At 46.8% G+C, this 17,841-nt stretch overlaps 1 protein-coding gene across 1 annotated transcript in view; it reads left to right on the plus strand.

Annotated features, from left to right (window-relative positions):
• The window catches only part of MCTP2 (multiple C2 and transmembrane domain containing 2), a 167,671-nt gene that overhangs the window by 13,334 nt on the left and 136,496 nt on the right, over positions 1 to 17,841 (plus strand). Inside the window, exon 2 of the mRNA XM_004617741.2 lies at positions 15,168 to 15,665. Within this exon, the coding sequence (XP_004617798.1) occupies positions 15,201 to 15,665 (465 nt within the window). The 5' untranslated portion in view covers positions 15,168 to 15,200. The remainder of the gene's footprint in view (positions 1 to 15,167; positions 15,666 to 17,841) is intronic.

A 17,841-nucleotide genomic window follows, 5' to 3' on the forward strand; every position in this document is an offset into this window, starting at 1 on the left:
GGCCCCCGGGGTCCTGTCTTGACAACTTGCAGCAAAAATCTGGTTCCATGAGAAGCCCCACACCGGAGTATATACCCATGCCAGGACGGCAACTTTGATATGGTTCTTGTTGCTCTGACCAGATAAAAATGTTGAAATAATAAAAAAAGTTAAAACAAAATGTTGAAATAGCACATCAACCTCTATTTTTTGGGGGAGGGGTGGGATGGCTGGAGGGGGCACACCTGGCAGTGCTCAGGGTCTCCTCCTGGCTTTGAACTCAGGGCTCAGGGCTCAGGGGACCCTTGGGGTGCTGGGGATTGAACCTGAGTCTGCCATGTACAAAGCCAGTGCCTTACCTGCTGTGCCCTCTCTCCAGCCCTAGAGCATGAGCCTTTTGGATGGGTTCTGAGTTTCTGCAGGATGACATTTGGACCTGCTGGACACTCTGCCACTAGGCTTTGGGGCTGGCCTCCTCCACCAGCAGACACTTCACTGGTCCCCTCTCTTTGTCCCCACTGTCACTGGCGGCTCAGATCTTGCCACTGGAATGGGTCTTGTTCAATGGTGGAGGGTGCGAACTCTTTGCTGGTGGCTGGGCACCAGGTTGGGTAAAACATGAATTCAGAGTCTTATAAGTTGTGGCCTCTGTGTAAAAAGAAGAGGGATGACTATGTCTGTGTAAAAAGTAGAGGGACAGGTCTTCTGAATTTGCTGGATGCCACCTCTTGGAAAACAATCACATGGGCAGTCCATTTCTACATTCCATGTAACTGATAAAAAATAGAACCTCTAATTTATTTTTTTAATGGTTTATATTGGGGGGAAGGGTTCTCCTCCGAAGTGTTTAGGAGTCCCTGCTGGTGACTCATCTGGCTAATAAAAATGTTGGGTTGGGGTTGGAGTGATAGAACGGCAGGGAAGGCCTTGCCTTGCATGCAGCCAACCTAGGTTTGATCCCCTACATCCTTGATGGTCCCCCGAGCCTCTCAGGAGTAACCTCTGAGCACAGACACAGGAGTCAGCTGAGCACTGCGGGGTGTGGCCCCCAAAAAAATGAACAAGAGTGTTGGGTGTGGGCTAGAGAGATGATTCTGCATTTAAGGCGCTTGTCTTGCATGTGGCAAATCCCTCCTGGACCCCTGGCACTGCATATGGGCCCCCAAGCACTGCCAGGAGGGTGCCCTGAACATAAACAAACGCAAACAAAAAGGTGTTGGGTTAAAAGCAGAAGAATCTGCTTTAATCGAGGCTCCATAGACTCCTGATTACACCATTGACTCTTCCCACCGGTCCCTCAGTTTCAGAGGGGGCCAAAGGGAGGTTGTACCTGCACATACATGCCAACAGGAAGTGGCCGTGGATGGTGACGGGGCAGAAATTTTGAAAACCTTGATGGTCCCACACACTGCATGTTCTTTAGCTCCTTTCTCATGGCGCCTGCTAGTTATTGCCATTTTCCCCCTCATCACTTTTCAGAGACCCCCCCCTTCCGCCGTAAGCTCATTGACCAGAACGCAGTTGGCCATCATGGCACTTTTTGGTTGCTGTTTTAATGTCTTGTGTTAGACTTGTGGTTAATTGGTACGTAGATGAGAGGCTCCTAGGAACGACTGAACTCTAGCCTCCAGGAGAAGTTGGTGGTGTTGGGGAAAGCTGGTTCAAACCTTGGTGCTGGTCCTTAGTAGCTGGTGCATTGCTGAAGGTTCCCCCCACCACACACACCCCATCACTATCCTGATGACTCATGTTTCTAGGGAATGCTTCTATTGACTTTTGTATGGAGCCAGAACATGCAAAGTCCTTGATCCAGGAATGACTTATAGCCCCTATATAACACAGGGTCATTGTTAATATCTCTTTATTTTATTTTATTTTATTTTTAAATAATGTAGGAGTACTGCTGTTTATTCAGCCATTGGTTAAGCTGATTGAATTGGGAATGAACTTCACAATATCTCTATTTTTAAATGGAATCACCATAAGATACACAAAGTTGTTCATGGTTGGGTGTCAGTCATACGATGTTTCAACACCTGTCCCTTCACCAGTGTACATTTCCTACCACTAATGTCCCCAGTTTCCTTACCAACAACCCCCTGAAAAAAACCCCTGCCTGCCTCTATGGCAGATCTCTCTCTCTCTCTCTCTCTCTCTCTCTCTCTCTCTCTCTCTCTCTCTCCTTTTAGGCACTGTGGTTTGCAATACTGTTATTGAAAGAGTATCACGTACAGCCCTTTTACCTCCTTTTGGCACTCAGTTCTTGTCAGAGTGATCATTTTCAACTCTCATTGTCATAGTGGTCCTTTCTCTGTCCTAACTGCCCCCCTCCCCCCCCGCAACTTGTTGCAAGCTTCCTACAATGAACTGGTTCACCTGGCTCTTGTTTTATTGTCTTTGGTATTATTCTCATACTATGGTGGTGGTGTTTTCTTTTAAAAAAAATATATCTCACAAATAAATGTGATCATTCCCAATGTCTATCCCTCTCCCTCTGACTCATTTCACTCCGTGTGATACCCTCCGTGTCTGTCCATGTCCGTTCTCTCTTAACAAATTTGTCCCTTGCTTTGTAAATTTGGTCCTTGTGGCCATTGCATTTTTGGGGGGTGGGGGGTTAATTATTTCATGAAGAATTAGAGGTCTACACATGTTAGCCTTAGCCATGTGAGAAGATTCGAGTTTCACGTGTAGATAAATACCCAGCCATGGACCTACTTGCTGGATGGATGTGTGCATGGATCTGTGTGTTCCAGTTTATCCTTGTTGGCTTCTCAACTCCCTCCTGCCTTCCACGAGTGCTTGATGCTCCTGTACGTTTTGCATTTACACCAGTGTGCTGCTGGCTCATGCAGAGACCTGGGCCCTTTGCCTAGGGACGCTGTGACTGGAGAAACAGAATTGATTGCTGAGAACACCCATAGGTGTGGTCTTGGCCTCTTGACCCCTCCTTGTCTGCTCTCTCATGGTCCCTGCGTGTTCATCAGGGCACCACAGAATCAGATTTCTCCCACCCCACCTGGTGGCAGGTGGGTTGATTTGAATGTTGTGAGTTTGCATTTCTGCACCAGTGAGGGGTGAGTCATCTTGAGTGATTTGCATTTTCCTTTTTGTTTTGGAGAGCCCAACTGGACTACTCGTGGCTCTGTACTTTGGGGAGTCACCTCCCCAGTGGTATTCGGGGCCTCATGCTGAGCCAAGTCTCGAACCCAGATCTCCTGCGCACAAGGCATGAGCTCAGCCCAATGAGCCATTTCTTTGAACTGAGATATAAATCTTTTTCTCTGTCCTTTGCTTCAATCCAACGGTGCTTACCTTTGAGGAATGCAAGCAAGGTGAAGTCATGGAAATAGCACCGTAGACGTTGGAACTATCAAGGGTAAAACTTGAGACAAATGAATTTGATGCTTAATGAATTCCCCAGGAATAGTACCATTGAAGAGCTATTATTAGCAGAGGTACGGTTAGCCATATCTTAAACATCCTATTTTGTTTGAAAAGCAAGCATCTTGACCTCTTTCTGCTTGTCTGGTTTGTATTAATGCATGTTACCCAACCCTCTTTTCAAAGAGCAAAAAAGACATGGTTCAGAAAAATTAGTCATTTCTGCCTAAAGCAGAAAAACAGTTTTTTTCTTAGTATTACACGGGAGCTTTGTTTAGTTGAGTTTTTGGTGTATTTTTTTTTCTCCCTCTGCTAGCAGATTAAACAATTGAATTGTTTGGGTGATCTAGAAATGTTCTCTCTCAGCTCTTTACCTACTCAGATCAGCAGAGACTGTTTTTTTTTTCCTTTTGAGCCGGCACACTCAATGCCAAGTTTGCCTATTTACGCATAAATTATGTAACGTGGACTGTGGTATTGATATTCCATGTATTATTCAACAGACACAAAAATAGAAATTAAAAGGATCAAGGAGATCTGTCTGAATGGAAGAGGTGGCGACGTTTCTTCTTTGCATACCCCATGACTCTCTCAAACCCTTTCCTGGGACCTGCACTGTCCACCGGGTGGCGGGAGGGGGTGCCACTTGCCACCTGTTGGCGCTGTTCCGATAACGAGGCTCTCGAACCCGGCAGAGGGAAGCTGGTGAGACAAACTCCCTTCTGCAGGTCCTTTCATTGGACTTGCTCATTGTCAGAGTTGAAGGGTTGGTTTGTGTTGCCACGCCAATTTCAGCTGCCTTTTCCTCAACCTCTCTTATTTCACACAAGCTGAGCACACAGTCTCTGCCCAGTTGGAGGAAGAGAGGAGGCCCAGAGGCCCTGTGGAGGCTATTGAACCTCCATCCCATTTCCTCTCTGCTTTGGCTTTGAGGGGAGGAGAGAGGTCATAGATGGGGTGGTGGGGAGGCTTGAGTGGGGAGCAGGCCTGGCGTGCAGACTCTGGCGTTTAAACTCGGAAGACCTGCGGGCTTAGCGACATTTCCAAACATTGCTTTAGCTGCTGACTTGGTCTCTTGGTGAGTCAGACCACCTGGGCAGGGCCACTGGGGGCATCGTCACCACCAGGACCAGCTGGCCACCCACGACGTGGTCCTCAGTTCTCAGTTCCCTCATCTGGAGACAGTTTTATGGTAAGTCAAGAATATTTTTTTCCTCCTGTGATTATTTAGGGAAAAATGTGCGGGATTTTTATAAACGGTGAAAGAGTTAGCTCCGACGTGCATGTGATCACTGGGAACTGTTAACACATGCTCAGCTTACGGACCGTTTGGAGATGGTGTTTGTCTGCCTGGGTGTCTGACTGCATGAAATCCAGGCTTCTGGACTTGGTGGTTTTTCTCATGTTCCAAGTAATTGTCTTTCATGATGGCTGTGGATAATATTGACTAGATCTAAAAGAAATCATTTTTATAGGTTTAACCTGGACTGTGAAGAAAATCTAGGGTAGAGCCATATCTATGTTTTTTTTGCTTTGTTTTTTAATTTGGGGCCACACTTAGCTATGCTCAGGACTTACTCCTGGTTCTGTGCTTAGGGACCACTCTTGGCAGAGTTTGGGGGGCCCTAGGGAATGCCAGGAATTAAACCTGGATCAGCTGTATGCAAGGTAAGTGCCCTACCTGCTGTATGGATGCTCTGGGCCCCTAATTGCTTTCTGACCTTTTGGCTAAGATCAACTGTAGTCTCACTCTGGCCCCCCATTTTTCTCTTCTGGAGTGAACACAGTGTAAAACTCATTAATGAAAAACATCATAAAATCTTGTCTATATCAAATGAATGTAATTAGACAAATACGAGTTTCTTTGGAAACTAATAAGTCAGTATAGTCACTCCCCTACTCATGGTTATGATACATTATTGTCATGAAATGGGGTACATTTTGTGACATTAATTGTTGTGAAATGGGATACATTTTATTTCAGCTATATAATCTCCTATGTGCATCTAGTGAAGGTGATTTATTTTAGGAGATAAAAAAAATTAGTATGGAAAAGGAGTTTTGTAGTTGAAGTCGCAATGTGTCATTATGTTATTATGTGCCAGTAAATGAAATTTTATGATATCGTTAGGGTGCAATGATTATTAAATATATAATTTTACGAAGTCTGTCTGTGTATGTAATGTCTCCTTACAGAGAAAGCACTGTAAGATCCTTGGAAAGGATTGATTGAAGATCACATTTTTAATCTGTATGTCTCCGAATCTGTCTTTCCACTTTGAACATGAGCAGTTGTGTTGGGTAGATGACTTGCATAGACCAGTATTGCTGGGACTTATGAGAGCAAATCTGCGATTCGTGGTTGCCGTGGTTTAAAATGTTTCTGTATTCCATTTAGTTTGCTGGGAAAACAGTTGTCATTCCTCAATGCATATTTTAAAGCTTTGTATGCTGTTTAGTAGCAAAATGGATGGGGTACACAGATCATGTATAGAAAAGATATAGATCATTTCATAGGTGTCATAGTACAAGATGGACCCTAAACTTGCTTTTGAAAGGGACTGTCACTGTCACTGTCATCCCATTTTTTCGTCGATTTACTCGAGCGGGCACTAGTAACGTCTCTATTCCTCCCAGCCCTGAGATTTTAGCAGCCTCTCCTTCCTCTTTTTCCCAACAATTGGAGGCTCTTTCAGGATCAGAGGAATGAGACCCATCATTACTGTTTTTGGCATATTGAATATGCCACGGGTAGCTTGCCAGGCTCTGCCCATGTGGGCGGATATTCTTGGTAGCTTACTGGGCTCTCCAAGAGGTATGTGTACATATAGAGGTATGTGTGTATATGTATATACACACACAAAACTCTTATGATTTGTTGCCTACTGTCTGAACTCCATCAGATATGGTGTGTTAATTACGGAAAACGGGTAGGAAGTGTCTTTATAATGTGAAAGTGGCCTGGAGCATGGGTAGTGGAGGTTGGCTACGGGGGCTGGGTCTGTTGGGGTGGGGAGGGTTCTCACCTGCCCTCCTCTGGGGTACCCCAAGTGAAAATAGCCTGGCACTGAGTATGAAAGGGACTAGGGCACAATATGTGTAAGAGCTTTCACTGCTGACCACGGATTCTATAAAATGCCCATTAAGAGTTGGTTATCTCTTGTTTAACCCTTTTGGTGCTAGGGTACAGTGGGGAAGATGCTTGCCTTTTAGGTGGTTCACCCGGGTTTGATCTCTGGCACCATATCTGTCCCCAGGTACATCCAGGAGTGATGCCTGAGCACTGCCAGGTGTGGATCCCAAACAAACGAATTATATATTTGGGACAGGAGTGATTGTACAATGGGTAGGGAGCTTGCCTTGCATGTGACCAACCTGGGTTCAATCCCCAACACCCCATATAGTCCCTAAGTTTGCCAGGAGTGATCCCTGAGTGCAGAGCCAGGAATAAGCCCTGAGTATTGGTAGGTGTGGCCCCCAAATAAAGCACAAAAACCCCCCAGCATTCTTATTTTTCACCCTTTTTTGGGGGGGAGGCGAGGCCAGCATATAATATTTTATCCTGTTGGCAATTTTTAGGATTTGTTTTAGGCCAAATGTCCAATTTGAAAGCTTGGATGAATTTGAAGCGGCACTGCTACCGATGTTACCATTTAAGTGTGTGAAGAAGGACTTTGTTTGCCCCCAGAGCCACACCTTTCTTTCTTGGAGGGTCCCATGCAGTTTCTAAAGCCCTTGTTGAAATAGCTCCCAGGGAAGCCACGGGGCTGGGTTGGGCTTGGTTTCAATCTCTGCCAATTCTTTCAGGCTGTCTTCAGATCCAGTTGTAAGCATAATTGATATCTGAGACACATAATAATATAGATTTATCTTTCCGATTTTGGTTATCTCGAGTCCCATCATGCCACCGATGGCCTTATAACGATTTGGGCTTGGCTTCAGATTCAAATTTCCCAGCTCTGATTAAGTTCTATTGCTGGCATAATTAATATCTTCAGCAGATAATGATAGAGATTTGGCCCTGTAGTGCGGCGTATCTTGAGTCATATCTTTTCAGTGATGCCCAATCCATCCCTGCGATGGGGCGTCAGTATTAATTTTTAGTTTCTGATGTCAGCGTTTTTCTGCGGCTAAACTGCATCTCTTGGGAGGAATGAGTTTGGGGACAGAACTGGCGCAGTTAAGGATCTTGCTTTGCACACTCACACCTCTGATTTGCTCCTCGGGGCAGTGCAGGGTCCCCGAACCCAGCCAGGAGTAAGCCCTGATCACAGCAGGGTTGGCCCAAGAGGGAAAAAAGGAGTTGGGGTTTTAGGATCTCTTATACATGAGGATGCATTTATGTAGATAGTAACGAGTTTCCTGCTTGCTCCTGCTCATTTATTTATTTATTTATGGGGCGGGGGGTGTTGGGCCACATCTGGCGATTGCTCAGGTCACTCCTGGCTCTGCACTCAGGAATCACTCGTGCTGGTGCTGGGGGACCCTGTGGGGTGCTGGGGATCGAACTCAGGTCCGCCATGTGTCAAGGCAAGTGCCCTCCCCGCTGGACTATCTTCTTAGCCCCTCCTGTTCTTTCTTAGTAATCCTTTCCCCCTGCACAATTTCTTCAAGCCTGGAGGAAACCCTTCTCTCTCGTGTAGCTTCTAGAACCCGTCATTCTCCCAAGCGCACAGCCCTGTTTCCATTCTCTGAGGATTCTCAAAGCTCCACTTTGCTGGAGAAAATACAGTTCAATTCCCAGTTCCACACACTTGTGTCTTGATGCTTTCCGTGAGTCCATCGCTTTTTTTTTTTTCATTGTCATTAGTTTTATTGCATAATCACCATCCTTAAAGATAGTGGCTCTGTTTATTTTTTTATTTTATTTTTTTTAATGTTTATTAAATCACCATGTGGAAAGTTACAAAGTTCTCAGGTTTATATGTCAGTTATACAATATTCAAACACCCATCCCTTCACCAATGCCCATATTCCACCACCAGAAACCCCAGTATACCCCCCGCCCCCACCCCCTACCCCCTACTGTATAACTAATGAATTTCACTTCATTTTTTCTTTACCTTGATTACATTCCATAATTCAACACAAAACTCACTATAGTTGACATAACTCTCTCTCTCTCTCTCTTTTTTTTTTCTTTTTCCTTTTCCCTTTTTTTTTTCCTTTTTCCCCCTCATCCCCCTTCCTGCACCTCACAGTATGGTGTACGCCACGCCGTGTCGGCCAGCGTGGGGCTTTTGCTTAGTTCACAGTCCAGAGGTGGCTGCTACATTAAAAACCTTCAATATTTCAACAAAACCTTACTGTTATTATTTGGAGTTTCCCCCCCAAGTCAGACCTGTTCAAATGGAACCGTTTCACATTGCTGACAATTATAAATGTTAAGTCCGCATCCGCGCGGTTTTGGATTTCTGTATAAAGTCCAGGGAAAATTCTGCCAGAAATTACATAGCCCAGCTCACAGTCCCAGTGCACTGCTGTAAGAAGTCTCTGAATTCAAAGTCTTTAGGCGAGAGGGTCCGATTCGCGCTCAGCGGCTCCGGATTTATCTGGGCCGAGCCGGTTACGCCCCCTTCCCATGAGTTCCTGGGAGCCCCCAAAGTAAAGTCCGAATACCTGTGGGTCTGGAGTCATAGAAGATGGCGCCTGCCACATGGGTGCCGACAGCCCGCCGCTTTCCGTGCAGGAAGACAGGGTGGGGAGGAAAAAAAAATCCACCCCCGGCAGCACAGAGTTGTAGCCCAGTTTGGTGTCCCAGTGCATCGTTATCGGATGTTGCGCTGGATGCCCGAATGTGTTACATCTTTGGAATCAAAGTCTTTAGGCGAGAGGGTCCGATTCGCCGAGTCCATCGCTTTATCAGAGTTTGAGAGGATGGTGGTGTCTCGAAAAACAGGACTTTTTTTTTTTTAATTATTCTTTTTAATTGAGTCACTGTGAGAACAGTTACAGGGCTTTCAGGATCCAGTCTCAGTCATACAGTGATCAAACACCCCTCCCTTCACCAGTGCACATGTTCCACCACCAAGAACCCTAGCATACCCCCCTCCCACTCCCCCTCGGCCTGTGTGGCAGATGATTCTCACTTTACTCTCTGAAAAGCAGGACTTTTTAATGGAGAAAACGGCCCATCTTGTATTTCACAATACAAAGTCTTTCAAAGACATCACTGAACATGTCCAAAAGGAAGGAGGAAATTTCACAGACACACACACACACACACACACACACAACACACACATCTCTCTTCGATTGGTGTGTCCCACACTTGAACAGTCCAAGGTATGAAGTAGGAAGTTGTTCCCACAATGTAACTGCAAAGCATCACCCAACTTCTGTCTGAATCAACAGAATGTTCTCTCTCATGCCTGCATCTTTCTTGTCAGTCTTGTCCAATAGCTCATTGTGTGCAGGCAGAAAAAAAAAAATGGAGAGGCAGACCAAAGTGGTCTGTTGGATCTGTACCTTCCTAGAGGTTCCAGCAGGTGGTGTTTGCGGGGCTCTGGGGGGGTCTCTTAGACATAGGATTCCGGAATGGTTTTGCTGGTCCCAATGACAAGGAGCATCGCCAGACTAGAGACTGAGACTGACGGTGATACATGGAACCATCTTCTATAAGACGGAGTCATTGTTGGGTTTACAGAGGGTCGTAACTAGGGTGGACTACAGGCCACAGACTCAACTGTCACCAACAAAGGTTGGCCCGGCCCCCAGTGCTGGGGATACTCCTTGCTCCATTCTGCAGTGCTGAGACCCAGAGACCTGGGTTTCGGCCCATAGCACTGCATGGACAAATGTGTTGCCTGGTCCTTACCTGTGATGTTGAGGCAGGCCATGGAGCACTGCTGATGAGGATATAGAAGTGGGAACTCCGGACTTGGTATGAGTTAAGACCCAGCCTGAAGTCTAATGTTCTCATGGCTTCACCGCCACGGGGGAGTATAATCCTGGGGGCTGCGGGGTGCGGTGGGGGCCTCACGACGGCCCATGAGGATGTGCGGCTCTACATGCTTGCTCCACACTCTTGCATCTCTGCTTCCTGGCTGTGTCTCCGTCTCTCAAAGGGTTCATCAGCCCCAGGAGCTTCTGGAGCTGGTTCCTCTTGCTGGAAGTACAGACAGGTGGGGGCCTTGACCCCCGCCTCAGCTCCCTTCATCTGGTCCTCCCACCCCCTGCTTGCTGGGGCTCTGGCAGTCTGGGTGGGCTCTGCATACCTGCTCCCTCTGGGGCGTTGCACTTTTTCCTGCCTCCCCTTCACATGTGCCCATTTGCTTCTTGCGTGTCTCATTTGTGGAGAGTTTATGGTGCTTCCAACTGCAGACTGGGGGTTAGAGCGATAGCACAGCCGGGAAGGCATTTGCCTTGCACGCAGTTGACCTGGGTTTGATCCCTGTCATCCCATATTGTCCCCCCTGAGCACCTCCAGGAGTAATTCCTGAGTGCAGAGCCAGGAGTAACCCCTGAGCATCGCTGGGTGTGGCCAAACAAATAAAAACAGAAACCACCTCCCTCAAAACAAACAAACAAACAAACAAAAAACCCAACCAAAAACCAAAAAGTAAAACAAAAACAAAAAAACCTCAAAAAACCAAGAACAAAAAACTGGAGACTCTGTCTTATTTCTTGTTACAGCTGACATGCCACCTCATGTATCGATGCCAACACAGGTATCACATGAAGCCCAGTTAAAAATAGCAAGGGAAAGGAGAAGTTGTGGTCGACCAGTTATACTCAGGGGCTTGGGGCCACACCTAGAGGTGCTGGGGGCTGACTCCTGGCTCTGCACTCAGAGAACACTCCTAGTGGTGTTCAGGAGAGCCTGTGGGGTGTCAGGGTTTGAACTTCGGTCAGCCACATGCAAGTTAAGTGCCTTCCCCACTGTACTGTCTGTCTGATCTCCCTAGTTAAGTAGTAGCAGGTGTGTCTGATGAAGATTATGTGGTCCTTTGCCTGGATCCTTCCCATCCAAACAGTTTTGAGACATTTTTCAAGACTCATAAGATACGAGATTGCATGTGAATTAGATTTCCGTTCTATTTATTCCATTTTATGACCTATTATTAACTTTTTATTGAGAACATGATTCTTTTTTTTTTCTTTTCTTTATTTTGGGGGCGGGCAGGGAACTTAGTTTTGGCTTTTTGCTGAGAATCACTCCTGGTGGTGCTTGGGGAGCCATCTGGGGTGCCAGAGATTGGACTAGGGTACTCTCTGGCCTGAGAACACGATTATTTTGTATTTTTAAAAATCTAATTCGGCCTAGAGAATTGAGATCTTCGAGTTTTGAAGTTGGATGTCCATTTGTAGAGATCATCAATACACTTATCCACAGAATTTGAGGATTGCCGGGAAGTCTTCATCAGCCTGGAGTATTTGTGATTGCTTCTGGGCCAAGGGAAGCTGCTTCTGTTGACTCAGACAGAAGCTGGGTGATGCTTTGCACAGTTATATTGTAGGAGCAACTTCCTACTTCATGCCTTGGACTGTTCAAGTGTGGGAGACACCAATTGAAGAGACGTGTGTGTGTGTGTGTGTGTGTGTGTGTGTGTGTGTGTGTGTGTAAAATTTCCTCCTTCCTTTTGGATAGGTTCAGTGATGTCTTTGAAAGTGATGTCTTTGCTTTGTATTCTGAAACATTTGCATTGATCCCGGGATTTGGCGCCCAGTGCTGTTTTTTTTTTTTTCTGCTCAATGCATTCCGTTTTACACCAGAAATAGTGCAGGGAAATATGCATATGGGTTCTCACTGTTCTAAGTTTATGTTTGACTTTTAGACTCACCTTTCAATCACATTTACTACCCTAAAATAGCTTCAGTGACATACAGTAACACACCCCCCCATCCCAGAGAGTTTTGACAGAAAACTAAAATTTTCTGCTTATTATTATCCATCCAGCAGCCAGGTCCTAGCCAGAAACCAGGTGTTCTGTCTCTGCAGGTAATTCCCAAATGAGAAAGCGGTCACTTGTGATAATAAGAGTGACCAGAACATGGCAGTCACTGGACAGTTGCTGCTGGGTGTTGGAATGGTAGTTTTTGGTTGGAGGGGACCGATTTATGCTTTCAGACTTGAGTTATATGAAGAAGCCAATTGTCTGCCTTTCTACTGTGTGTTTTGTTAAGACTTTGTAGCTCAGGGACCAGAGCAATAGGACAGCAGGGAGGGCACTTGCCTTGGTGTAGCCGACCCAGGTTCAATACCTGGTACCCCACAGGGTCCCCAGAGCTCTACCAGGAGTGATTCTCTGAGCAAAGCTCCAGGAGTAAGCCCTGAGCACCACCAGCTGTGGCCCCCAACCCCCCCAATAAAAACTATGTAGTTTATTGGACAGTGCTTGATATTCAGCATTTAGTTTTGGAACTGTAGGACTGACTATAAGATATTCCAGTCTGGACATCAAGAAAACAAGGGTTGGGGCTGGAGCAATAGCACAGTGGGTAGGGCATTTGCCTTGCATGCGGCCGACCTGGGTTCGATTCCCAGCATCCCATATGGTCCCCTGAGCACCGCCAGGAGTAATTCCTGAGTGCATGAGCCAGGAATAACCCCTGTGCATTGCTGGGTGTGACCCAAAAAGAAAAAAAAAAGAATAAAAAGCAAGGGTATAGGAAGATACAAGGGCCCAGGCTTGCTGAGAACCCTGGCATCACATCTGGTCCCTGAGCCCTGCTAGGAGTAAGCCCCGAGCACCCCCAGGTGTGACCCCCGAATACTCAATCCTCCTCTAGCCCCCGCCCCGCACAAAGAAGTGATTCCTGATTGGGCACTGCTCTTGCCAGTGCCTTATGCCTGGGTCTCAGTTTCATCTTCCTCCCTTGGGCTGGGGTGATGTCCCTCTACGTGGGTCCTTTTCATTCCTCCTTCAGTCTGGTTTGCAAGTCATCTGCTCCACAGCTCCCACCGCTTCCTTCCTCACCCCGCTTCTTTCTGGTTTTCCCGTTAGGTTTCCTTTCGTTTTCCCATCACCTGGAGGCTTTGCCACATGAGTGTCATGTCAGTGGTGGCAGGAACTGGTCTGCTGGTAGCATGTGGTGGCCTGACCACTTCCCCCGCCAAATAGCCTTTCTACGTGCTTTCTCCATGGCTTTATTTGTCACAAGCTGTCCCTGCGCCCCAAGTGCCTTTGGGTGTTCAGTGATTGTATTGAGTGTAGCTTTGACTTTTCTGCCCACTAGAGCAGACTGTGGTGGGGTGTCAGGGTCCTGGCCATTAGACCCCGCCAAACTGGAGTATGATCCCCCAGCCACCGGACTTACTCCCTATAGGAGAGGGAGTGGGAAGGGAAGAAGCCTCTGCCCTGCCCCCCTGCGCACCGCGGCCACCCTACCGCCGCCATCGAGAAAGAACCACGCAGAGAGGGGAGAGTTGGAGGTCAACACAACTCTCGTTTTATTAAGCTCAAACACCAATATTTAAAGAAGAAATTTTAGGGAGGAGTGGGTGGAATGGACAGCTGGTTATCAGTTCTGAAGTAAACATTTTGCTGGGCCCTTTACAGATGTTAATTGATGATTTATGTTCCCTCTTTCCAAGGCCGGGTATGCTTAGCTCAGACAAGCGGTGACTTTCAGGTTTCATCCCACTATCTCCTCGACCAGGGAGCCCTTCTGGGTGGAGTGCTGGCACAGGGCCTTGGGGCCCTGTTTGAAGAGAGCCTGTTTCTGTTTCTAAGGGCAGGGGATTTGGCCAGGGTCTCAGACTGGCTGCTGAGACCCCAACAGTGGGGAATTGCCCTGGCATGATGAAAAATATCTTGATGAGTCACTTAAGAAAACAACAACAGCAGACAGGCTCAGTCTCAGAACGCCTGGAATTGTGTCTCTCTCTTGGAATTAATCTGACAGAAAAATCAATTTAAAAAATCCTGCAAATGAGTGTGATCATTCTCTGTCCCTCTCCCTCTGACTCATTTCACTCAGCATGATACTCTCTGTGTCCATCCATGTATAAGCACATTTCAGGAGTTCAGAGTTTCGTAACAGCTGCGTAGTATCCCATTGTGTAGATGGATTATAGTTTCTTTATCCACTCATCTATGGGGGGCACTGGGAGGAGAGAAGCTAGGGACTTGGTGATGGGCAATGTGCACCGGTGAGGGGACGAGTATTGGAACATTGTACGACTGAAACCCAATCAGGAACAACTTTGTCATTGTGTCTCTCATGGTGATGCAACTAAAAACTGAAAAAGAAAATCTTTCTCTGGCACATTTACTCACTAGGCAGCCCCTTCCCCGCCCCCAAGCACCCCATTGCTTTTGAAGCACAACACCGCATCCCCCTCCTACCCCCCCATCTTCCTTCCTCTTCTCATTCAGTTCGGTCAGAAGTGTTAGGGCTGGTGCTAAAAAACGGTTTCTTTTTTTTCCACTTGGTTGATGATTGCTGGCAGCCGGCAGGCTGAGAACCATCAGGGAATCTTCCATTTGTCTCTGTGGTGTGGGTCACTTCCTGCAAAGACCTTGTCGTGGTCTGAAGAGGCACAGAGTCACCGGACAGTGTGCAGGTGCTGGTCGCACTCAACCGACTGGGGTTCGATCCCTGGCACCTCATACGGTCCCCTGAGCCCCGCTTAGATTAATCCCTGTGTGCAGATCCCAGAGGAATCCCTGAGCACAGCCGGGTGTCACCTCCAAATGAATAAATAAATCTTTACATACGCAGCCCCCAAGAGATGCCTCTTCCCATCCTAGGTGGCCATTCACCCCGTTTTTGTCTTCATTCCCCAGTGGGAAGTGTGAGTGTTGGGGGGCTACAGTGGCTGGACACCAGAGTGCTCAGGGGCCTCTCTCGCTCCGCAGGTACTGCTCAAACCCTCGGGCCTTCATGCTGCCATGGACCTGGACAAGCCGTCCGTCTGGGGTTCCCTCAAACAGCGCACCCGGCCGCTGCTCATCAATTTCAGCAAGAAGGTGAAAAAGAGCCCCCACAAGGCCTTGGACCTCGGCTCCGCTCCGCACCTGGACCGCCGTCTCAGCCTGTCGGTGCCCGACCTCCTGGACAGCCAGGCCCTGCCCCCCGAAGGCCGGCCCTACTCGGGGCCGCAGTCGGCCTACACCTCGGTGCCCAGCAGCCTGTCCACCGCCGGCATCGGGCCCCCGAGCAGCGGCAGCTCCGTGAGGCACTCCGAGGAGCAGCTGGAATGGAGCCAGGAGGAAGGGGGCGCACTCCAGGCTGGGGAGACGGACCCGGAGGATGCCTGCGTCTCTCTGGACCAGAACAAGAGCGTCCCCAGCCGTGGGGCCACGGGTCCAGCCCAGCCTTCTCCCCTGGGCGAAAAAGCTCCCGAAGAAGCAGAGGTGAGTCCGGGCTGGGCCCTTTCTCTTTCCTTTTATGTTTTCTTCGGAGCTAACGTCTTTCTTGTGGTTAGCCTCCCGGCGGGGGAGTGCCACTTACCAGCATTTCAAGGAAGGTCATATTGATCACACCTCGTGTGCCCGAGTGCCTCGGGGTTCACCTCTGTGCCTTGTAGAACGATTCGAAATAACCTGGCTGGGCACACTTGAAAGCCCTATTGCATGAATTTTTCTTTTTCTTCCCTCCTGGCATGGAGAGGAAGAGTGGAATACTGACTTTTCACCTAAGTGCCCGGCTCTCTCCTCTCTCTTTTCCTTCTCTGTCCCTCCTAGTCCCACCCATACCACACTATCTCCGGCTGTTTATTCTTCAGAAGAGGCATTTGAGAGTGTGTTTTTTTCTTCTTTGATTGTCAAAGACTTACATGTTCTGAGGTTCTGTGTCCCCACCTGCCTCCCTTCTCTCAGACGAATGCAAACTCAAATCAAAGCAGGTTCTTAGCAATCCGAATGGTTTTAAAATGCTTGAGTATTCCCACAAGATAAAAGAATTAAATATAGTCCTGAGACAAACCTTACATTCTAGGATAAACTGCACGGAAACCCAAACATAAGATTATTTTTACTAACTTCATTGTGATTTGAATGAAAGAGATATGAAGGATTTCTTTCTCTTTCTTTCCTTCTCTTTCCTTCTCTTTCTTTCTTTCTTTCTTTCTTTCTTTCTTTCTTTCTTTCTTTCTTTCTTTCTTTCTTTCTTTCTTTCTTTCTTTCCATTTCTTTCCTTCCTTTTCTTTCTTTCCTTCCTTTTCTTTCTTTCTTTCTTTCTTTCTTTCTTTCTTTCTTTCTTTCTTTCTTTCTTTCTTTCTTTCCTTCCCTTTCTTTCTTTCTTTCTTTCCTTCTTTCTTTCCCTTTCTTTCTTTCTTTCTTTCTTTCTTTCTTTCTTTCTTTCTTTCTTTCTTTCTTTCTTTCTTTCTTCCTTTCTTTCTTTCTTTCTTTCTTTCTTTCTTTCTTTCTTTCTTTCTTTCTTTCTTTCTTTCTTTTTTTCTTTCATTCCTTCCTTCATTCATTGATGGCCCTGAAGTAGGTTGCAATGTTGAGTTAGTAAAGGTATAACTGTTTTTTACACTACAGGTTATTGTTTTAATTGCATATAAAATTAGTTATTCAATTGGAATTGTCAGTTTTTCTTTTAGAACCATAGTCTATTAATTTTTGTTTATTTTATTTTTCATAAAGTTGTTCACCATAATTGATTACATTCAACATTTCAACACCAATCCCACCACCATTGCACCTTCCCACCACCATTATTCCGAGTTTTCCCACCACCATTCAAGCCTACCTCACAGGCAGATGCTAGATAATTTATTTTGTGTTGCTTGTTACAAATAGCATGAGATGTCACATGGTCTCGAGAGCTCCTGGAATTCTAAAATTTTAAGCAGTTGGAGTCCGGAATCATCTCTGCAGTGAGCTGATAGGTTCCAAGATTCATTTGTGAGTCACTGGATCATGGCTGTTAATGCGCTTACGTAGCACCCAGAGGTAGTTTGTGGGCATGACAGCCAGGACCCCATAGGGGCGGGGAGATGGAAAGGAGAAACGCATCTCGACCCTTTGAGGCCTGGAATTTTCAGTCACGGGTCCCACATACCTGGGTTTTTCATTGGGTTCTGGAGGTTTGTGGCTGCCAGGATTTGTATGGGGCAGGTGGAAGGATGATGCCTGCTCCCGTCTGAGGTACCCGGTGAAATTGGCCTCGTGCAAGGTCCGGAACATCTCTGGGTGAGCTGCTCCGTTCTGAGATTCACTTGTGAGTCTCTGGATCATCATAGCCTATTAATTTTGCCCTACATGGGGTTTCATTGGGTATTTGGTAGGTGCTGTGATCATATTATTTTTGAAATCATACTTTATTCAATTTTTAAAATTTTTCTTACACAGTACATGAATCAGCATATATTTTTTGAAGATCCCCCTGAACATGATGTTTCTTATTTTTTGTTTTGTTCTTGGGCTACACCTTGTGATGCCCAGGGCTTACTCCTGGTTTTGCACTTTGGGATCACTCCTGGCTGGCTCCGGGGGACCATAGGGTATGCCGGAGATCAAACTGAGGTTGGTCACATGCAAGGCAAATGCCCTCCCCACTGTCCTATTGCTTCTGACTCTACAT

The sequence above is a fragment of the Sorex araneus genome, chromosome 6, assembly GCF_027595985.1.
Source record: "Sorex araneus isolate mSorAra2 chromosome 6, mSorAra2.pri, whole genome shotgun sequence".
Classification (NCBI taxonomy): domain Eukaryota; kingdom Metazoa; phylum Chordata; class Mammalia; order Eulipotyphla; family Soricidae; genus Sorex; species Sorex araneus.